This window comes from Drosophila sulfurigaster, chromosome 4, assembly GCF_023558435.1.
Source record: "Drosophila sulfurigaster albostrigata strain 15112-1811.04 chromosome 4, ASM2355843v2, whole genome shotgun sequence".
Classification (NCBI taxonomy): Eukaryota; Metazoa; Arthropoda; class Insecta; order Diptera; family Drosophilidae; genus Drosophila; species Drosophila sulfurigaster.
This window is the reverse complement of record NC_084884.1, coordinates 1,888,418-1,913,059: the sequence shown is the minus strand read 5'-3', so window position 1 is coordinate 1,913,059 and position 24,642 is coordinate 1,888,418. Positions and strand designations below refer to the sequence as shown.

At 34.0% G+C, this 24,642-nt stretch overlaps 3 protein-coding genes across 3 annotated transcripts; 2 read left to right on the top strand and 1 right to left on the bottom strand.

The window, feature by feature from the left end:
• Positions 1–148: 148 nt before the first annotated feature.
• LOC133846886 (plexin A3) lies at positions 149–17,567 on the bottom strand. The gene is given in 15 exon segments (XM_062281597.1): positions 149–3,877; positions 5,816–5,961; positions 6,028–6,158; positions 6,219–6,297; positions 6,300–6,467; positions 6,470–6,603; positions 7,670–7,790; positions 7,793–7,864; positions 8,232–10,577; positions 11,771–12,190; positions 12,193–12,831; positions 12,834–12,857; positions 12,860–13,013; positions 14,937–16,449; positions 17,254–17,567. Coding segments are annotated over 14 exon segments (5,844 nt in total). The 5' UTR covers positions 16,179–16,449; positions 17,254–17,567; the 3' UTR covers positions 149–3,709.
• Positions 17,568–17,732: 165 nt separating this feature from the next.
• Positions 17,733–18,398, top strand: LOC133846889 (eukaryotic translation initiation factor 5A-like). The gene is given in 3 exon segments (XM_062281600.1): positions 17,733–17,864; positions 17,867–18,001; positions 18,004–18,398. Coding segments are annotated over 3 exon segments (474 nt in total). The 5' UTR covers positions 17,733–17,806; the 3' UTR covers positions 18,285–18,398.
• A 3,693-nt stretch (positions 18,399–22,091) lies between these two features.
• On the top strand, positions 22,092–24,631 carry LOC133846901 (ATP synthase subunit beta, mitochondrial). The gene is given in 5 exon segments (XM_062281614.1): positions 22,092–22,251; positions 22,797–23,051; positions 23,054–23,107; positions 23,379–23,540; positions 23,543–24,631. Coding segments are annotated over 5 exon segments (1,512 nt in total). The 5' UTR covers positions 22,092–22,187; the 3' UTR covers positions 24,520–24,631.
• Positions 24,632–24,642: the final 11 nt, after the last annotated feature.

The window sequence follows — 24,642 nt, the reverse complement described above, 5'->3', positions numbered from 1 at the left end:
ACAGAATAATATTTCGCTTACAAATAGTTTCTTACATATAGTAAATAGACACTCAAGTAAATACATACACTTCTGATATTAACCATATTTTTATTTATTTTAATCTCATCGCCAAAACTAATAAGTTGATACTATGTGAGTATTGCGATTCTTTTGTTAATTTGCATAGAAAGCCTCTTGACAGGGTTTTGTTTTCTTTTAAATATACGAAAAAAATTAAAGGTTAATGAACAAAAACAATTTTTGTCTAACAGATATGTTGATTGTGTCAGAAGCATTAATTAGTTTATTTCAGTTTGTTATTACATGTTTGATGACTGCTAGTTATTTATATCAGATTTATTTATACCTTACAGTAGTTAAATTGCTACATTTGATAGACATTAATTTACATATTATTATGGACTACAGATTCTTACGCACAACCATAAATGTTTTGTTTTTTTCATTTTTCTATATGTGGATTTTTCAACTGATATTAATAGTTTTTACAATTTGTAATTAAAATACTGAAAAAAGCCAAACATAAATAAAAAAATCATGTTATTCGAATCTTAGACTAATGCATTTGAGCAATGCGAACAGTTTTCTCACAAATTTTTTGAGTACACCCATATATATCTCGCTTAACGCTAGCGCCGCCTAATGTCATTTGACTTGAATTATGGCATTTAAAAAGTTAAAATTACTAATGACGATTCATTGTGCACAGAAAACTTGTTGCTCTACTTAACAACTTTTAGTCCAGCAGCGCTACCTTATTCGGACCCAATTAATCTTGGCCGTATAGGCATACTTACATACATACATACATATATAGTTGATTTTACATTTATTTATTCCTTTAATTAAATGTATGTTCAATTTGACCGAGTAGTTTGCAAAATATCTCAAATTAAGATGCCTAATGACTGATGTAAATAGCGCAGTATGCTATATTTAGAACCATCGACCACACACAATGGCATACATATTTCCGGTTTAAGTCGGTGGTTCAATTGTACAAATCTATATACATATACGACACAACAAAAATCAATTCGCAATATTATCAGAGAAACTACGCTAATGACTGTAATAAGTGTGTTTTCAGTCTTAGGATACAGTACACGACACAAAATCTTATTATTAATGAAAAATATAATTAATTATTAAAGCGCACGATTAAGATGTTCTTTTTTAAATACAATTATTAAAATTAACCTTACGTTAGTTTTATAAATGTTTACACACAATCGTATTTATGTTTGGTGGGGATTTTATTTATTTTATATTTTCTAAAAAAAGTATATATTTTTTTTATTTTATTATCGATTATCAAAATCAGTAATTTTTTTATTGTAATTATTTCAATGATGACCCACACAGTGAAAGTGCATTAATGAGTTATTATTGAATTCTGCTAACAGAAGTTAACTATAACACAAATAAAATTGTGTTAATCGATGCCACTCGCTAGAAATACCGTGTACTCATTAGTTTTTAATCTTAATCTGTTTGCATGCATTTCCACACATCAAATTAGTGTACTATATGTGTACTGTAAACGTACATATTTGCTTGGGTAGCACTATGAAAACTTATTAAAAATATATATATTGTTCTTATAGTCAAATTTTGTAATTAATTGAGTATATAAATATACTATACAATTTACAATATAGATTCTATATCAGAAAAACTGAATTTACTTCAGATAGATTGGATTTTTATGAAGTGTGGACGTAGGTCTTACAGTATCCAAAGTAAAAATAAAAACTTGCTCTGCTTTGTGAATTCAGGAGCCCCCATACCAAATTTTGGATCTAAAATTATTTCGCAAATAAAACATAGATAATTAATCAATTAAAAAGAGGGTCATTATTGGTAAAGAATAAAAAATTATTAACCTAAAATCAGTCAACTGAATTGTGGAAATATGGTTAAATCTAAACTTGAAACTAGTACAGTTTATGATAACATGGTGTATCGGTTGTAAAGTCACCAAACATTTTTTCCGTTTTAAATTTTTATAAACATACTTATGAAAATATAAAATTATTATTTCGATTGACTCTAAGAAGAGCAAAAGGAAAACAATTATAAAATGCATGCCCTTGTTAACAGAGCTCCAGTATTGTTGGAAAACCATTACTCTTGATCATATAGATGACATGAAAGAATAAACAAATGATCAACTTATCCAAGTCCATCTGATAAATATTACTAAATTTGTTGAATAATAATAATTTTTGATCTATTAATACACAACATTTTTGCAATACGTTGTAGATACTTATACCTATTTATACTGTCTTGTACTCATACGAAGTATATTCGATCATTGATTATAAATTGAACAGCTCTTTAACATAAATATACAAAAGTAAAGAGAAGTGTTACAGAAAATTTATAGATGTGATTGAATTAAATCGTTAAAATCATTTGCTTTTAATGTAATAATAAAAACCAAATTGTAATAAGGTAAATATCATTTATTCCATTGCACTTTTGTAGACAATAGATTATTTAAACATACGCTATAAATAGGCGTTAAAATTAAATAATTTAAATACAAGATATTACCCAGTATTTTATTTGTATTTCATATAAGAATGAAAAATAATGCTCAATTGTATATAAAATAAAATTACATTTAAAATGGTATGGCTTTTCAGCAGTGTTTTCCTTTCCGTATCAGATATATCAGACCATATTCGGATTTTGACGCTGCTACAAATTTACATAGGCTCTCTAGTCTTATTTATGTATATAGTTGTATTTGAGTCGAAGCGTTACTTTAGAATTCGTTACTTGGGTGGCGTAACGATTCGATTATATTAGTAAGTTGTTACGCTTTTATACAGGTTTGCAAGGTTACCAGGTAACATAGTATTCAAAGACCCAAATTGAAAGACTGACAAAAAATCCCAATCATTTGAGTGTTGTCATGTATATGACATTGTAGTTTTAAGTAGCAATTATTAACCAAAAAATCTTATACAAATTCACAATAATAAATTACATTTTAAATACAGCATACATCGATTTATAAACTTTAAATTAAAATATCAATGTTATATTCAGTCGATTTTCGAGTTTTTGGATTAAGTTATAGTTTATGTATATGTAATAATGATTCTTAGCCAGTAATATTATTACTTACATGTAGTACATACACATAAATATACATTTGTATAAATACATACAGACACATATAAAAAAATATCCATAAAACAAAAAGTTTGCATGTAACTTTGACATATAGTATGTATAGCGTATGTATGGTATAGTGTGATTTATCAATGGAATGCTGTTTGAAAATTTTCAATGAATGTTGCAAGATTTTCGTTCGCGTTTAATATTTTAGTTTTTACTATAATGCTTTTTACTAAATGGCAGTTGAGTTATTGTTATTTTGTATCTTGAAATATCCTGCATTATAAAATACACCAAAATATTTAAATTTTGAAAAAATCAATAACTTATGTTATGTTATGTTATTTGTATATACTCGTCATGTGGAATACATATTTGCGGTGCACATTGAAATTGAAATATGTATATATATTTGCATAAGATTTTGATATAGTGAAATGGCATTTGCTGCTAAATTCTATTTGGGATGATGATAATACATAAAAACATTTAATACCATATTTTGCTCTCCATTACGAGTTTTTTTAATTTTCACTTAAATGGTAACAAAATAATAGTAGTATACATACACTTATTCAGCCGACATTATATTGTGAACTTGTTCTAATTTGAATGCCAATCGCTGTTTTTGTGAAAATTCATCTTCCTCCAGAGTGACAGTTAGCTGTTCATTATACTTTACAGCATAGGTATAGAGCTCATGCAACGCACAATTTGTATTAAATTCCGTTGTGTGTAGCTAAAAACAAAAAAATATAGTAAAATATAGGTAACACGGACAAACTGCTTTTTTCTTACACAAAACGTTCCGGTTAAGTGCACATTTATAATTTATTTTTATTTTTATTTGAATGTAATATTTGGAAATAAATCACGTAAAAGAACTTTATAAAATTACAAATAATTACATGGCAATTTCAACTGACCCTTAAAAATGTTAAAGGCTTTTAAAAAATTTTACCAACCATTTCAAACTTGGATGTCTATGGCTGCGACCTTATTAAATTAAATTTCCTAGCGTTTTATTAGATTTGTATCGTTTTAAAACCATTGGTTTTAAGTATTTTATTTTTAATTTAAAAAGTTTATTTATTTATAAAATTAACTGATATCTTGCAATAAATCAAACATTTAAAAGTTGTCTTGAAACACATGAAAAGTTAAGGCCAGCGAGGCCACATTTTATAATCTTAATTTGATGTGAAGTCTTAATAAAAAATATGCATGGAACCAAATTTGTTTGCTTTAAATTCTACTAAAAGATATAACTGTTTTGAGGTAAAACAAGTTTAACTGCAAAGATCGTTTAATTATTGTGCAGTGTGTGAAAATATTTGCCAGAAATTTGTAAATAGGTCTAAGAGTTATTGTGTAACTTTTCATGTATTTCAAGAGAATTTTTAAATGATTTATTAATTAAAAGATATCAGGTAATTTAAAATTAAAAATGAAAAAAATAAAACCAACGGTTTTAGGAAAATTGAATCTGACCAGGCGAAAGCCATGAACATCTAAGTCCGAAATGGTTGGCAAAATTGTTAAACCTTAAAAATGTCGGGTTTCTTGGCAACGTTGAAATTTGCATGCGGAATAAATTCTGCTGGCGATTTATGTGGTGCCCCTGAATTAACTGATTAAGAAATACTCTTGTATTGGGAAGAACGCTTTATTACTATGGGTCTTAGATGCTTTGGCTAACAATTTTGTATATTTTGCGGTATACTAATTTGATATATATTAAAATTAATACCGCAATATTTTGCTATTACTCAAAATAGGTATCGGCTATCTCACAGTCGGGCACACTCAACTGTAGCTTTCCTACTTGTTTACTTTATCGTAGGAATAATTAAGATTGCAGTAAATATATTTTATAATATTTCATTATACAGTGATGCCACAGAAATTACTAGTGATTTGGGAAATCACCAAATGTCAAACCACTGAAAATTTTCCGTCACGCTACAAAATTCCGAGTAGTTAGCCTAGACAAAACCTTTGTGGTATGGGTTGTAAAATCCGCCACATTGCACAATCAAAAATCTCCTTTTTATACCCGGTACCCATAGGGTAGAAGGGTATTATAACTTTGTACCGGCAGTATGAAAATGTATGTAACAGGTAGAAGGTGGTATCTCCGACCCTCTGAAGTATATATATTCTTGATCAGCGTTAACAGCCGAGACGATCTAGCCATGAATTAAAAGATATCCAATAAAGTACATAGACGCGCAACGTATAATGATTTTAATCTCTAAATATTGCTTTTACTTCACCGACCGTAAACCGCTTTCCCTATCTCATTCGTACGTTTCTACAAATGGTATAAAATGTCTAACATATTTAACATCTGTAGTACTAGATTCGCAAAACATTTAGTTTTTCGGAACTACATATGCTGTTGCAATGAAAACATAAGTGACCGACGTACAGTGTGGTTTTATAACCACTTAAAATACCAATGGGTTTGTATACGTAATGGTTATGTATAGTTAAATTAAGGGAAAGGAGGATTATCAATATTTAGTCAAATCAATAGTATGTTAATAATTATCTTATGGCAATGTTGCACTACAATTCAACAAATCTACCTAATTATTAATGGATCTCAAACCTAACATTATTATCCGTCAATAAATATGTTTTACAATAATAGATAAAAGCTTTATTTTCTTACTCTGGACTCTTCGGCGAGCATTGCATTCATGTCCTGGTCAGATATTGATGACATATCCCTAATATCTCTGTAATATCGATCCACCCACTTGCGATATTCAGGTATATCTTTGGCATACAGTAACTTTGAGCTTGGCGAATCCTTACCTATAATGTTACAATTTTATATAAAGAAATGCAAAACAATTAAAATATTAATAAATTGAGTTATACCCAATCGATGATCCGATGTTGAACAAGAATCCATAAATGTTTGAGCTACAACTGATAGACACGAGTCCACAATATTTGATTTATGTATATCGAAAACAAAATTGGGATTTTTGATCAAGTTCACCCAAAACCTAAATAAATATTAATTAATAGTGAAATTTATTGCATACATAATAAGAATAAATACTTACCGTAAAGGTAAACTGTTGCTTTTCCAAGTGTGCACGACTTCTGGATCGGTAATGCCATGTAATAGGGCTTGATCGTCCAAAAATCAAACATATATTTAATTGCTAATGGTAACGCCGAGCCCCTGTGAGCTGTACTAAATATTGTCTCAAAGAGATCATCGACAAACTTTTGTAAGGTTCCCTTCGTTGCCAGCAGTCTTGTTAAATAAATTTCCGAAACCAATTTATTGACGCGTTCACCTTCTTTTGAATGTCACTGTCATGATGCTTGACTAAATGCCAATACTTTAATCCATTGTCTTGCATATCATTATTAAGAGGACTTCCAGCCCGACTGAATGTGGGTGACGATGACGTATATTTTGAGAGGTTCAGAGTTTCATATCTAAAATTTTGATAAAACGATGCATATTATTTCACACGCCTATATACGTAAAATTCAAATGCTAAAGGCTTTTATGTATTTGGTGCCGGTTTATTAATATTTAGTTAAAACACTAGGTAACGATAGAATATAATTTCCGCTCGGTTTTCTTAATGTATGGTAACACCGCAGATTGTAAAGGTTCATAAGTATTCTGTTAAATGAAAAACCAACACTCTAGTTAAAACACTAGGTAACGATAGAATATAATTTCCGCTCGGTTTTCTTAATGTATGGTAACACCGCAGATTGTAAAGGTTCATAAGTATTTTTTTTGAAAATTTCAAGTTCATTCTTCATCTGTTCTTTTTTCGAGTACATAAATTTTAAATATCCGTCTGTTTAACAGTCCATATGAAAACATATAACTCAAAGACTATAGATTGAGCTATAATTTTTCGACAGCACAGCAAGCGAAATTTAATAATAATAATGTTTTTAAAATGTGGTTGCGATCAGATAAAATTGTAGAATTTATTTAAGAAATAATTTTTTGCGGCAAAAACGCCTGTTTAAGTCCATATGACTTAAAAAGAATCTCCATTCTTTATCTGCAAACATTTTTGAAGTGAGTAAATAGGCTAACCCTAGGGTTCGGGTACCATAGGCACATTACTTTATTGATTGAATTTGGGCCAAGTCGGCGGCCATTTTTACCAGAACTTTTGTATGTCAAGGTATTTATTTAAAATTATTATCTTAAATTATTTATCTCCACTTTCAATTTGCGATGACTCAAAGTCCACATAACATTTGGCAAGTCATTTTGCATCACATAAAAGCTAACACCAACATGTTGGTTGCAACACCTGAAGCAGCTTTGAATTCATTTTCTGTCTAATCTCAAAATTAGTTTGAAATGCCTAGCTTTACTATATATACAAATATTAAAGAACTGATTTTTGTAATAAACTTTTTGCGAAACCTTAATATCATTCCAACGAGTGTTAACTAATGTCATTTTATAAAGAAACGTTAAATAAAATAAAGAATATAGATACTTTTTTAAACTATTAATTTTACTCACTTGTGAGACTTTTCGTGTTTATCAGATAGAATGCTGAAATTATATATTGAACTTTGCTTTGGCACTAAACTAAGTCCAGCTCCATCTGGAACATTGTAATGTTGCAATGTGTTTAATTTTTCCATTCGCTTTCCGTTTTTGATGTTGCATCCTCATCATACAAAATTACACGACCAGTCGCCCCAGTTCTCCATTCTGTTCAAATAAATTTTAAAATAATTTTCAATATTATATTAAGCTTATTTTAATTAGTTAAATAAACTTTAATTTTAGATTGAATATAGAATACATCTTAAATCCATTAAGAACAAGTATTTGCAAAATACGATTAATATTTCCCAGTTTTTAAATATCTAAATTTTTTAAATATTCACATATAAATATTTATATAGACATATACATTTAAAAATAAAAATAGTGTTTTGGTTGAAAATTCCTTTTATAAAAAAAATAAAAATAAGCAAAGATTAGCATATATATAAAAAAACGGCCTAACAAATCATTTCAATTTATTTTTGAATACATTAGGGGATACCTAAAGTATGTTAACAAAAATACTTACCCAAATCGAGATCATCTTTGCGTGGCCTTTGACTGGATGGAATATTTTTGTAAATTGCTTCCAAACATTTCTCTTTTACTTGTCCAATTGTATCGCAATCCAGTACTTTCACAGGTATGTTTTCCATGTGCGATGGCAACATGTCCAGATTATTACAAAATATTGGTTGTTGTATTATGCTGGCATTCACAGTCAATGAACGGAAATCGATGGATTGTCGAATTAATTTCTCCTCGCTTAACGAATAGCGTGCCTCATGTGTACATGCATCGACGGGTCCCTTATCTACCTGACCTTTGACCGCTCGAAATAACATATAAAGAGGTTCGCCAGCGCACTCCTTTAAGAACTTGTACAAGAGAAAAGTAAACCAAGCACTGAGCATTTTTTCGGCAACGCTTTCTGTGCGTCGCAGCAATAACTTGGGATGACTTTTGCCTTCAATGCACTTCTCAATTAAATCGCCCAATAATGTCTTCAATATATCCGTGCAATATTCGAGTTTTGATTGCAGAGTAACCATAATTAATGAAGCCACATTAACGCGTTCACGCATTGAAAAATATCTATTGGACTCTAAGGTGCGTATAAATAACAAAAGAAATGTTTTGTTCATAATCAGTTGAGCAAATAGACGCAATCCTTTCTCTTTGCGTAGAAGCTCGGGCCTTTCCCATTGTAGCACAATATGATCTTCGTGATTAGGAAATAATATCTTCATGGCATACGAACGATAATCTAAGAATGGTATGCCGCCCGACGTTAGATCACCAGTTAAGTCCGTCATTTCAGTTTGAAGTTCAGCAAATGCTTCTTTACACTCAGCGGCTACACGCAGCTCTAAAATATCCATTTGTTCCTGCATATTGCGGAGTACTCGATTTGATTCTGATGTTTTCTTTCGGTAGGCAACAAGCAAAGCAACAAAGATCAATAAAAATATTGCACTGCCAGCAATAACACCAAACACAACATTATCACCCCAATCCATAATGATGTTTGAGGTCTCGTAACTGAGAATGCCAATGCGATATTCTAACGAAGAACCGATTCGTACAATTACTTCTGGACCACTTGGACTGTTTCTTGTTGCAGCTGCTTCCGATGGCGGCCTGCATGTTAGTTGCTGCCGGGACAATGATGTAATATTGCAATATCCATCACCAATTTGAACAACAACATCACTCTCCTTGCACGCCCGATCTAAGTTACGGCCATTAATGGTCAAATATTCGCTCTTAAAATATTTGACGCGTTCCTCGAAGGTGAAATATTCAGGATTTGGATATAGCTCAAAGTGATTGTTGTGCAATTGCGACAAGTTTTGCACTCGCAGTACATTGTCCATCAGAAAGCCGTATTCCAGTAAGATTGGATTTTCAGGATCAACTACAATTTTATCAGATGCCTTCATATCAATAGCTGGCGAAGGACATTCCATTTCAGTATCGGATTGCACTCGGCATTGATTTGCAAACATTTGATTTTTGTAGATCACATAAATGCTTGGCTCTTGGATACTGGTAAATTGTGTACCTATCACTGCAATTCGAATGCCGCCAGCTGGTATGCCTTTAGGTACTTTTATTTGGCCACTGGGGCCAGAACTAACTTGTTCCACTGTTGGATCCAGTACATATTTGAAATTGTAATCGTTAAATTCGCGAGGACCATTGTCGAAAGACATTTTAAGACGTCCCTCAATGATACCCGGTGATGGTGAAGTACGGCAAATCGCTTGTGAAGTGTCTGTACTGATGATCTTACATGGTAAATGATCATTGATAAAAGCCTGTATGCGAGATCCAGCATTTAAATGTTTGCCTATAATTCGAATCTGTGTTCCACCTGAAGTTGGACCAAAGCGTGGATAAAAATTTGAGATTTTCGGATCAACAAATTCATAATCTTCTTTGGATTCACCACGATAATCACCAATTTGAACAACAATGCGACCGTTGCGATACATTTGCTCACCGGGACTATCAACAGTGCAAACGATTTGCTTTGTGTCAATGTAAAACTGTTGAAATGGCATACAATTAATTCCAGCGATACGAACTCCCGAATATATATCATTATAATTTTTCCCCAAGTTAATGCCTTTGATGGTTATATTGGTACCACCCTCCCAGGGTCCAGTTTTGGGACCAAATGAATGTATTTCTGGATTTGGACAAATTTCGCTGCGATTCAGCCAATCAGTTTTGCCATCATTATTTTTATTGCATTGCTCAACCACTTCGCAGGTATTAGTCGATGAGCACCAGCCGCAGTTATATTTCTCATCTAGCGCCAAACATATTCCACAGCTGTCCGCCATATCTCGACATCTATATATCACGACTGAAACAAAAAAGGAACAAATTTCAGATTTAAAGTTATGATTCAAAAATCAATTAGATGAAAACCATTTAATAAACAAGTATGAAAGCTACAGTCAAATCTCCTCGTCCCTTTTCTAATAGAAAACAAAGAAAGCTACAGCCGAGTGTGCTCGACTGTGAGATACCCGCTTTCGAGTAAAAGCAAAATAGAGCAGAGTTAATTTTACTACTTAAAATATACCGAAGGTATATATAGTTTTAGGTATAATGATGAAGTCATACCATAAAGTACAAAATATACCATATTGTCACTCAAAACAACTCAGACTCGTAGTAAGCAGCCCATATAAAGAATAATAATAACTTCTACAATTTCTAACATAAAAACTATAGTTATATTATTATTGTATATACCAAACATTCTAGCTTCAAAATTACACTTATTTGATTTGTCGATTTTCGCAGGGTGAAAGTGGGCGTTGCAAAATTTGAAACAATCTGCATGCAAACACAACAAGTGCTGTCAAAAATGAAAATGAATGAAGTTTTTAATTTACATTTTTAAAGAACAGTTGAACAGCAATCAGCTCTTTCGCATAAAAAAATGGGATGTCACATTTCTAACCGATTGATTTCTGGTGATTTCAATAACTTTTTAATTAACAGATTAATTTATAAAAAAACATTTACAAAAACATGTTAGAAAGCTACAAAAAATGTTTGCGTACAAACACAATAAATGCTGGTAAAATTATAGCTCTATCTCTTATAGTCTCTGTGATTTAGGTGTTCATACGGACAGACGGACATGTCTAGATCCTCTCGGCTGTTGACGCTGATCAAGAATATATATACTTTATAGTGTCCGAGATGCCTCCTTCTACCGGATACATATATTTCCTGCCGACACAAAGTTATAATACCCTTCTGTGACTCGTACTCATTTTATAAGAACTAAGAATTTGAGAATCGTTTAAGGAATTGAGATGAATCACGCGGCTTTAATTTAAGGCCTTTATAATTCACATTTATTTATAAGCAGTAACAGTTGGCAAGCAGTTGGGTAACTGTACCAAATCTATCTTCTATGACAAATTAAAGGCCATAAAATTTACATAATAAAATACAAAATGTACAGTAAAGAAGTGAAATAGTAAATGTTTAGTTTATCTGTGAAGTCAGAATTATGTAAATAACAAAGTATGCACTTACCATGAATATTGTGCGGATTATCTAAAGGCTTTGATCCACCCCAGATCACAGCAAATGTTGCTGTGAGATTTGGTGATCGCGATGTGTATTGAAACTCCATGCTATCGCAGTATATAGTATCGCCGAGTAATTGGGCATTCAAGCTTGTCACGCGACCCTCAATATTAAACTGGCACACAAATCTTGTTTGGACAATAAATTGTCCTATGATATGCACTTTCACTTTGATTGATTTACTTGTGCCAGCGGCAACAAGTACTTCGCTACCATCGCCGGTAGCATTAATGGTGGGACAAAACCCTGGACCGGAACGATAACTGGGCCCTATGCGACTAATACCAGTCACCAAGATATCGTTACGACAATTCTCAGCTGTATCGTGTGTACAGCGATGTGCTTCAACGCACCAATCACAGGGAACTCCGACGAGACACAACGTGTGCACGAGGAGTGCGTGCTACAATCGAAAAATGTGAAGTCAGTGGAGACCAAATCTGGCCCATTTCTCGTGCGGACCGAAAGTTTCGCGGTAAAGTGATGTTTACCCTGCTCAATTTGCGGCAACATATCCGTACGCGGTGTTGTACAATTGACTCCATTGCGTTTTTTGGTCGCATTCGTAAATAGAGCTTTGTCTTCGGTTGTGAAAGCACAAATTAAATTTTCTTTTAACTGCGGCAAGTGATCAATTATTAGCTCTAATGTACGTGCCGTTGTGCGCTGTAATTGATGCGGTACCACACTTGTGATTGTTGTGCATTTGCCTGTTTTGTAGCTAACCCAATACAATGGATCATTGGCATCGTCTTGGCAATTAGAACGTGGACTGCATTTATTTTCAAGTGAACACCAACCGCAATAAGGATCCCTTGCACCAAGACATTCCCCACATGTTCGAAAGTCAGCGCAATCATAAACCTTCACTTTAGACACTTTCTGTTCCGACATTGCGTAAATGTATAAGTTCTGATTATCAAAATGCATATCCTTATTGATCGCTGAACCCAAATCGACTGGTAAGCTAGCATATTCATTGGCAATAGTCGAGGATTCAATAACAACTTTTTCAGATATCCATCGGCGGTTCAATAAACACCACTGTATAGCCACTGGTGCTGGTTGCAGCTACAGATGTCAGTCTTGTGTTGAACATAGCAACTGGGACGGCAGTGATCGGTTGCTCGCCTCCAAGTGGTGAGTTCACATCCAGACCACAAAAGTCCTCTCCGATCGTTTGCAGTTTCTGTAACAAATTTCAAAATGTCAATTAAATATTAAATATCCTTATCCTTTTTGTTTCCTAATCGATTTATTCACAGAGCCATCAACGCACTGCTTAAGTGGTAGAAGCTTTCATAGCTTTAAAGTTTTAAAATTCTCACTCCAAATACTTAAATCGCGATTATTTTTTATATTTACTAAAAGTAGGCTTATGATAATGTACACAGAACTGGAAACGTCGGAGTCATTAAAACAAGTAAGCAAGCTACAGTCGAGTGTGCTCGACTGTGAGATACCACTACCCATTTTGAATAAAAGCAAAATAGTGCGGTATTATTTTCAAAATACCCCGAAAATACTACAAAATACAAAAACAAACCCGAATGGTATGTCGATATAGTACCGCATTCAAAATATACCATAGACGACACAATATACCAGATTGTCAGCCAAAGCAACTAAGACCCCTAGTACACACCAAAATTCGCAGCTCTTGCTTTAAAATTACGCTTGTTATTCGATTTTATAGATTTGCGGGGGAAGTGGGCGTGGCAAAAATTTGAAGCAAACTTGATATGCGTGCAAACATAACAAATGCTGTTGAAAAAATTATAGCTCTATCTCTTATAGTCTCTGAAATCCAGTGTTTCATACGGACAGACAGACAGACGGACATGGCAAGATCGTCTCGGCTGTTAATGCTGATCCAGAATATATATACTTTATAGGGTCGGATATGCCTCCTTCTGCCTGTTACATACATTTCCTGTCGGCGCAAAGTTATAATACCCTTCTACCCTATGGGTAGCGGGTTGTATATACTATAATCACTATAGTAGTTATGATTCCTGAAAATTTGGTTGCGATCAGATAAAAATTGTGGAAGTTGTTAAAGAAATACTTTTGTATGGGCAAAAACGCCTAATTACTAGGGGTCTGAGTTGCTTTGGCCGACAATCTGGTACATTGTGCCGTCTATGGTATATTTTGAATGGTGTGCTGTATCGATATACCAAACATACCAATTGGTATATTTTTAGTATTTTTTAGTATTTTCGGTATATTTTGAAAATAATACCGCAATATTTTGCCCTTATTAAAAATGGGTAGCGGGTATCTCACAGTCGAGCACACTCAACTGTAACTTTCTTACTTGTTTTTATTTCAATAGTGGCATTAAATGTATCAAAAGTATTTTCAACGAAAAACGATGTCACGATCGGAAATGCCCTACACATTCTACACCGCAATGGAAAAACTATATGTAGTTAAAAAAAAAAACAATTTCATCAAAATAAAGCCTAATCTAATGGTAGTATCATAATAATACCAATTATTAAAGCAGTTTTATGTCAAAGATAATTGTGTATACCATATATATCTAGCTTGTATAATCGTGTTTCCTTAGTTGTATATATGTATTTGTAAATGGTTTACGTTTTTGGTTAATACACATATGGGTAATTCTCTGACGGATGTCGCGTGCGACCATCTTTTCAGTGAACAAAAAAACCTAAAACAATTTTCAAAGTAAGAAAAGGTTACTCTTATAGCTATAGATTAGTACTTTAATTAGAACTAAGAATGGTTTTGGAATTTTCTTTCTGTTTTGTTTTCTGTTCTGATAATTGCAAATAATAACAAATTCGTACGCAAAACCAAAAATTAACGAATTTATATATTTTATCGTAAAACAGAACAAGTTTCTAAAACCAATCTTAGCTCTTAAAATAGTGCTAATCCATAGCTTTAAGAATAACCTTCACTAATTTTAAATTTGTTTTAGTTTTTTAAACTGTAAAGTTGGTCACACGCGACATTTACCAGAGAATTGCCCATATATTGTGAAGTATGTACATATATTGTGCGTTGATAGTTTACTTAGTCAGTAAGGAGAAATAATTTTATACGTGTTTTATATATACATATATAGACAGATACGTACCGTAAGAACACAAGGCATGCTTGGAGATATAAAATCCAATCCTCGCATGCCATTGCCATTAAAACAGAATTTGATATTTTGCATAAACTTGCGACGTACAGACTTTAGTGAGTAGATGCATAGAGCAGAGTGGTTTGTAGGATTATTGCCATCACCTTTGGAGAAAACAGCAAAGAGGACATCGTCTTGTATGGAAATGCCTAGACTCTGCGCAAGATCCGAACTAGGTTTACCCAAGAAACCTGCCTGAACTAAATTGAATTTGGTGCCGCCCTGGGCATCGCTGATGCACTCTACCGGAATTTCAGTATACGAATAATAATTGGAATCCTCCTGGCAAATGCGAACTAGTTTTGTGATGTACTCTTTAGGGGACGAATGGTGGCTGTGCTTCAATTGTGTGGTGAGAAAATACGAAAAACGCTCCGAGCTAAATCCGTACACATAATTCACCAAATATGATTCACGTGCATAAGAATTAATGAAGGTTCGTGTGCCCGTTGTGACCGCTGAAGAAGCGATTTGAAACATTTTTGTCTTCTCCAAGGAGCGTGATGCTACAGCTGGAATCTCGCTACGATATGGTGAATTATTTGTGTAGGTGACGCCGACATACATAACATTTGTCACCGGGTGTTGCGGTGGTCCTGGCGCTATAAATGCTACCGTTGATGAATTCGCATCGTTGGCGACAACAGCATCGGGTACTTCATGCTCAACGATGCTGACGTTTTGTAGATTTCGCACCGTACAAGTGCCCTGAAACAAGGATCCGCAAGCAATTAAACGTGATGTGGCTCGATCGATAAGCAACACTTTGTTATAGTTATTTGTTGGTTTGCGTATGGCATTGAGAGGACAATCGAGTATAGTACATTCAACGGAATCATTTTGCGGCCCAGTTTTTACTGTCTCATGTAGTTCCAAGTCTGGAGATAACTGATACAATCGATTAACGCCACCAACAAATACACGTCCTGTTATTGTATCCACCAGCAAATGATTTAGCATTGTATCGAATTGAGCGACGTTTGTAATTATACTGCTAGTACTTAAATTACCATTACCTGCCTCAGCCATGTCAGTAAAATTTGCTTTAAGGACTGCATCAGATCGTCCCAATGCAATCCTATCGACTCGTAAGCCCATGGCTGATGGCAGCGATTCACTCTGTTGCATTTTTGATGGATTGGCATTTGAATGGCTTATTATCAATAGCAACACATATAGTAACATATTCATTGCCAAAATCGCAAATGGCTCCACAGCTGCGATCAATTTGAATAATTCAGTATATGATTGGTCTTGGCAAGTTATCGTGTGTTTTTCGCCTCCTTCCTTAATATCATAAAAGTGAAACGAGCTACGCACTCTTCGTTTTGTATCGTTACTCCCAATCAGGTGGATTTTAGATCCATTATCAATCTACGTAAATGTATATATAGCTTGTTTTCAAATGCGTCAACTTCCACTTGTGCTTGTTGTCAGTTTACAAATTATCATTTTACGGCATCTGAAAAATTAAAAATGTAGAATGAATATTTCATCAAAATAATTGGAAACATCCTAAAGAAACATAGATATTTCCTAAAATAAATATAATATACGTTTGTATATGTTAAAGGCCGTTTTTCATTAATTTTTCCTTAAATTGTTAAGTTATTATTCGACACTAAATTTTAAGAAATACAATTCTCTTGTTTAAGCATAACAAATATTTGTTCAGACGAAGAAAAGTTGCATACGCCTCATTGGGCTGTTTATTTTCACCCTTCAATGGCAAAATATCCCGTACCATTATAAAACTCAAGTCTCCCGACCGGCCACTTCAACACTATTAATAAAATATTTTGCAAATGTAATAAAGTATCTGCAAATATTGCAATAAAAGTGCAAAGCAAAAAAAAATATATAAAATGATTGAAATTATGAAGAGCAAAGTTAAATTCCTATATCAATATTATATATACGCATTTAAAATATGGAACGTAGGTGATATATCTGTACTACTGCCGCATTGGATTTGTTTTTTACCACGCCCATGAGATAAAAGTGTTGATGAAATTAATACGCGCATTCTTTCATGTACATATAACTCTAAACATCTGCATTAATTTGTGGTGCTCTTTCATTGTTTTTGGTCAGTAAATTAAAAAATGGTACTACTAGTATACTAAGACCTATTGCAGACATGCATTTATATACATTTATACAAATATGTACATATGTTAAAATTTTTTCTATGTGTGGATATTCGTACATATTTAAGTGCGCACACTGATTTTAAATCTACTCAACTAAATTAAAACATACTTACTTTTATTATCGACATATTAAATGTTTTATGCTCAACGTATATATGCAAACATCGTTATCACCGAGTTTTAATATTTTATTTTTATTTTATTTATTTTATTACTTTTCACAAATGGCATTCATGGAACCATTACATTTAGTGAATGTTGAGATTTTTACTTTAGTGTTTTTGTGTAGGCAGGCGCACAAGTTTATTACTTAGTTTATTATTTAGCTTTTAAAACCAAAAAAGCCCACCGAACTTAATTTTCTTTTAAAATATAAATGAACATATTCTACATCACCACCAGCAACACTCACTGACGAAACAGAATACAACACTACAATTTCCAAGATGTCGGATACAGCAAAATATATCGATAAGATTTCTAGTGCTCTACAATGAAATATGTTTCGAAAATGCAACCATTTTGCAGTGCAGGTAGTATCGACATTTTTCAAAATGCAGCCATGTTTCTCTATTTGCACATCTCTATAGTGTGACCACTCTTCTAACTCCTTTTCTTCCATAGCGTGCCGCGTGTAAGGTTTTGCAACGAGAAAATATTTTAATTATGGAGTCAGACGAAGAGCATTTTAATACTGGTGACTCTGGAGCAGCCGCAACGTACCCAATCAATGCTCAGCACTGCGCAAAAATGGATACGTGATGCTTAAGGGACGCCCTTGCAAAATTGTCGACATGTCCACCTCGAAAACGGGCAAACATGGTCACGCCAAAGTCCATCTTATTGGCATTGACATATTTACACAGAAAAATATGAGGATATTTGTCCCTCCACGCATAATATGGATGTGCCCCATGTCAAACGCGAGGATTATCAACTCATCACTATTAGTGATGATGACTACCTTTCATTGATGACCGAAACTGGAGACCTCCGTGAGGATCTCAAGTTGCCTGAGGGAACATTGGGAACTACTCTGCGCAATGACTCCGATGCTGGCAAGGATATTCTTTGCACCGTAATGAAAGCCTGCGGCGAAGAATGCGTTATTGCCATCAAAAACAATACTGCTCTTGATAAATAAATACGTATATGAGATACTGGGCAATGATGAGTCTGTTGTTCACCTATTCAACATAAAACTGGAAGAGTACAGATATAATGAAGTAATATCAATAAAATGATTCAACAAAAGAAATTGCTGTTCTTAATTAAAATTGTAATGTTCATAATTTTGCTTACAGCAGTTCTTAAGTATAGACTACATCTTTGTAGATACATGCAAATGTTTGTACAAACACGTGGTTATCCCGATTTTTCCGACAGATGGCTGTAAAATATAAAGGCCTACAAGCTTCCATTTCACTGTCAAATGATCATATGCATATATTTACATACATACATATGTACATATATTTAAACACGATATCAAGTAAATGTCAAGGCATGCACGTAAACAATCTTGTATGAAACATACATACAATACATGTTTCATTTCTGAAAACATGCAGTACTTGTCTGAAAATTATTTGCTTGTCTATTTGCATATACATACATACATGTATGTGCATACAAGGCGAATATACAAATGTATACATATGTATAGTTTTATGAAAATGGTACATATGTATGTATGTATGGTAAATATGTACATATGCATACATGCATCAACAGCAACTGCAATCTCGTGAAAGACGTTTCCATAAATCGAATATAGCAATGCAGGTATGTATACATGCATTCATACATATGTATGCCAAACATTTCTGGTTAAGCAAAAATATTGCGCCCTTGTGCGTCTTTCAAGACAAATTATTGTGAAAAAATGAGGCTCATTTTTATTTTCATATGTAGTATATGTTAATTGTGACTACAAACTGAATGTATTTGATATTCCGAATTGTAGCTAGTGTCAAATTGATTTCGCACTTGAAATGACTACCTAAATCAATATGTTTGTTACCTAATGAATTCAAATCCTTATTTACATTTTCATAAATTTATCTGAAATGACCATTAATTAAAAGTGCTACTTTCCCTAAACTTAATTTAGCTGTAAATGATGGACAAGAGCTGGCAGCTACAAAAGCATTGTTTTTATAATATCGATATTAACTCCGCAACCTTTGCGTCACCTTTCGATACAAAAATATACATAAAGATATGTGCGTCAAGATACCTCCTCTACTTTAACGTCACATATGATACAAAAATATTAGATAAGAAAAACATTTTTATTATTGCATTTTTACTTAATATTTAATCTTAAAAAGCAAAACAATAGAAAACGAAATTATCTTTCTAATAAATCCATGTTCGTCAAATTGTATGCAGTATTTATGCAATAAAGTCAATGAAAATTAGGGTAGTAACATTTTTGCCAATATCTCGGCTCTGACCGAAATGAAAACATCCGCAGCACCAGCTGTAACAACTGTCATTAACATTACGGCCATCAAGAATTCATGTGTTCATCATATTAGCAGAAATTAAATATGATAAACTAACAATAGATAGGCAAATTTGAGAAAGGACTTGTATAACGGCCTATAGTAGCTGTCTTATAACATGACCTTCAGGTTATTATTGACGGTTTCAAGAATTCCGAGGACGTCCTTCATCTAAGCAAAGGAGGAGTTAACACCGTCCCAGCAACAGAAAAGTTGCCAATCTCATAATGCGTGAGAGTAGTCGCGTCAACTGCGAATATTGCACTACGATGGTACCCGAAGCCTAAGCTTCGGTCAGCACAATCAGCAGGCACTGCGAAAAAGCGGCACTATGCACGGGTCAGAGACTAGAGCTAGCTATTGTAATTAGAATTTATGTTCTTAGTGTTTAGTCGAGTTTTGGAAATCATTACGGTCGTAGCCTCCTAGCCCCTAGAATTTTCATTAGCACAGTACCCGCGTCTTAGACAAATAGTAATAAAGTAAATACTTAATATGTAAGCGGATAACTTTATATTACCTCCTCCAAGAAACATTTATATAGTTCCAGAAAATTGAGAATGTGTGCAGAACAATAAAAGCCTATCAAGTAGAAGTCTAACAGAAAAAAGTCGTTCACTACAGTTTCATTTCCAAGATTTGGATAACTTCTTAAAAATAGTGGGAGCGTATGCATATTAAAATTATAGTGTTTATATTCTTAAAACATTTCACTATGTTTTTATTGAAAAAATGGTCTATTGTCCGGTTATTTTTATAAAATCAACTAGTGCCAACATGCTCGCGAATATCATTTGTCGGCAAATTTTCAAGCAGTCAACACGTCAGCGGATAACGACAGCGGCAGTATAATTGCACTGATGGCAATACATATTTGCTTAGAAAAAAGAAAAAAAATTTATTCAATGGACAGTTCTATATATGAAAAACTGTTAAATTTAGAAATGGCAAAAGTTATGAAGACCTGAAATTCTTAACAGGAATTTCTCCCCAGAGCCTTGGACGCATAATAATTGAAATATAATAATAAAATAATTGATTTTGCAGACAAAAATGATTTCTTGCATACATTTTTGCTCATTTTGCGCTTCGCAAACACGTCTTCTCTCTACTAAATGATTGCGCAAATGAAGTTCGTGCCAACGTTGCCATCCATTGGCGAGCATGTTCGTGCAAACACAGACAAAATATAATAATTTTAATCCCATGCGAACATTTTGACGAACACGAAATTTGACGACGAACGCTACTATCCATGAGATAAATTTCGTCGAGCACAACATATTCGCAAACATGCTCGCCTGTGGATGGCCTGCTTAAGAAAAAAAGTTGGTTCGAAACGTAATAGCCTATTTCCACTGCACTTAGTTTTTTAGGTTTTCAAAGTCACGTTTCAGGGTTTCCCATGGCACGAACCGAAAATATGGGCAACGGTAAATTTCTCAATATGGCCGCTGAAATGTGAGCTGTTCAAATGTAAACACGAGTTGGCGAACAATTCAAAAACAGCACGCGCATTTCTAAAATGGAAAATGTCTTTTTGGCCAATCCACGAAGGCGCTCCACAAGGATGCCAAGCTCCTCCCTATTAATTTAAAATTATCTTAAAAAAATTCGCTGTTTCCAGGAATATAGCGCTCCCAAAAACACCCATGCCGTTGCTAAAAAGTAAATGTATTCATGTAAATATTACATTGCTGCCAGCAATTCTACTTAAATAGGCCCAAACTGATGGCGATTTCTTTACTATTGGCAATGACCTATACTTCCTCCACTTCGTTAAAATCCTCATAAAAATCTTGCAATTTAAGAAAATTTTCTATTTTAGAAAGTCGCGTGCTGTTTTTTAATTGTTAGCCAAATCGTGTTTACATTTGAACAGCTGACATTTCAGAGCGGCCATATTGAGAAATTTACCGATGCACATATTTTTCGGTTCGTGCCAATGGAAACCCCAAAACGTGACTTAGAAAAACGTAAAGAAACTGAATGCAGTGGAAATAGGCTATAATAAATATATTCAAAGACTTTATTTTAAACATTAGCCAAAGGCCAAACAAGCCAGAGCTAGTTATTTTACGCTAGGTTATAAATTAATTTATAATCTATGCCTTATAAAAATAAATAATAAATAAATAAATAATAATTTTAAACAGTTTTTAGCTTTAAGATACATATTATTATATTTAAACGAAGATAAGTTTGTCTAATTTCTCACTCACACAAATGCAATATTTATTGATATGATAATAGGATTGTTTGGTGCAAGCGCAATCATTTGTTAAAAAGTACTGTCATTAATGAAATAAATGACTTCTTTATAAAAGGATTTATGATTTTTAGAACACCACAGAGCACATTGACGGCAAATTGATGTCATCCCTAATAATGTTATAAATTTGGTATATCGCATATTTTTTCAAAATAAAACGGTATCTTTTACAATTCTTCATGCGGTCACTCTATAAAAGTTATGTATTCACATTCTGACGGCAAGGATTTGCTATTTCTACAATAAATCGTCAGTAGGTTGAAAAATGTTCGCGTTACGTGCCGCCTCCAAAGTTGATAAAAATTTGCTGCCACTTTTGGGACAGTTGTGTAAGTACTAAAATTAGCTTAAAGCAAACTAATTAAAACAGTGTTTTGGGCGTACCTTTAAATATATTATAATATTGTATTATTAGTTGCCGATTTAAAATTCGAACATAACCTAACTTTTTGCATAGAGCAGTGGTAGCTGATTGCATAATTTATTTATAATTTTTGGATGCATTCAAAATTGTAGTCATATGTATAGCTCAGATTCTTGGAAAATTTATTTCTATACCATAATTGATGACTATGTATTACCATCTTACGTAAGCTTATCAAATTTTCCATAGCTCGTTTGATTAAAATTTGTTTCTTTATTTTCTTCACATTTTAGAAGTTAGTAATTAACTGTAAAACTTATTGACTTCCAAATAAAATGTCTAAATAGAGTTCAACTTACATAGTATATTTATGAATATATAAATTTTGAAATTGATAACTTAAGAGAAGCCTCTCAGCTATGTGACGTAATCTAACTAAGCATTGAAGTGTCCCGATTATTTAAGAGAGTGACAACTATTCATTTTAATTGTATTAATCCCAACTAACAGCTCGAGGCCATGCCGCAAAGGCAGCTAAAGTGGCGGCCGGAGCCAATGGCAAAATTGTAGCAGTCATTGGTGCCGTTGTTGATGTTCAATTTGATGAGAATTTGCCACCCATTTTGAACGCTCTGGAAGTCGACAATCGTTCACCGCGATTGGTCCTGGAGGTGGCTCAACATTTGGGTGAGAATACCGTGCGCACTATTGCCATGGACGGTACTGAGGGTCTGGTTCGTGGACAAAAGGTTCTCGATACTGGCTATCAATTAGAATACCAGTTGGAGCTGAAACTTTGGGACGTATCATCAATGTGATTGGTAAGTAATAAAAAGATTGCAGCATACATTATATAGTAGGGATGAGCCATATTTTACAATAATTGCGATACTGGACTTGAGTATTAGAAACGGCATGGTGTTAAAACATAGAAACATAGAAGAATCATTCTAAACTTAATGTTACCAGCAAATAAAAAAACACTGGCTGTTTCTCTAATTCATAATAGAAACTTACCCATCCCTACTGTATAATGTATAAAATATTAATAGAAAGTATGCTATCAAAACTAAAATTCCTTAATTTCCAAAGGTGAACCCATTGATGAACGTGGTCCAATTCCAACTGATAAAACGGCGCCAATTCATGCCGAAGCTCCCGAATTCGTCGAGATGTCGGTCGAACAGGAGATTCTGGTCACTGGCATCAAGGTGGTCGATCTCTTGGCCCCATATGCTAAGGGTGGCAAGATTGGACTTTTGGAGGAGCCGGTGTTGGCAAAACTGTGCTTATCATGGAGCTGATCAACAATGTCGCTAAAGCTCATGGTGGTTACTCTGTGTTCGCTGGTGTAGGCGAACGCACGCGTGAGGGTAACGATTTGTACAATGAGATGATTGAATCTGGTGTCATTTCACTTAAGGACAAAACATCGAAGGTCGCTCTCGTCTATGGACAAATGAATGAACCTCCCGGTGCACGTGCCCGTGTTGCATTGACTGGTTTAACTGTTGCCGAATATTTCCGCGATCAGGAGGGTCAAGATGTGTTGCTGTTCATTGATAACATTTTCCGTTTCACCCAGGCTGGTTCGGAGGTTTCCGCTTTATTGGGTCGTATTCCCTCTGCTGTTGGTTATCAGCCCACACTAGCAACTGATATGGGTTCTATGCAGGAGCGTATTACAACCACCAAGAAGGGCTCCATCACTTCGGTGCAGGCTATTTATGTGCCAGCTGATGATTTAACTGATCCAGCTCCAGCTACAACCTTTGCTCATTTGGACGCAACCACTGTGTTGTCGCGCGCCATCGCCGAATTGGGAATTTACCCAGCTGTCGATCCTTTGGATTCTACATCTCGTATTATGGATCCCAACATCATCGGTCAGGAGCATTATAATGTCGCGCGTGGTGTACAAAAGATTCTGCAAGATTACAAATCTCTACAGGATATTATTGCCATTTTGGGCATGGACGAGCTATCGGAGGAGGACAAATTGACGGTGGCACGTGCCCGCAAGATTCAGCGTTTCTTGTCGCAGCCATTCCAAGTCGCTGAAGTTTTCACCGGTCATGCTGGCAAGCTGGTCCCATTGGAGCAAACCATTAAGGGTTTCTCACAGATTTTGGCAGGTGAATACGACCATTTGCCCGAAGTTGCTTTCTATATGGTCGGTCCTATCGAAGAAGTTGTTGAAAAGGCCGATCGTCTCGCCAAGGAAGCAGCTTAAAAGTCATCCTTGTGTGGAGTAATATTCAATTCAATTAAGCATTAAAGTTATCGGAGAAATTACAAAACTTCTATCCTTAATGGACATAATAAAACACAATTAAACACATCAACTTTTTATTAT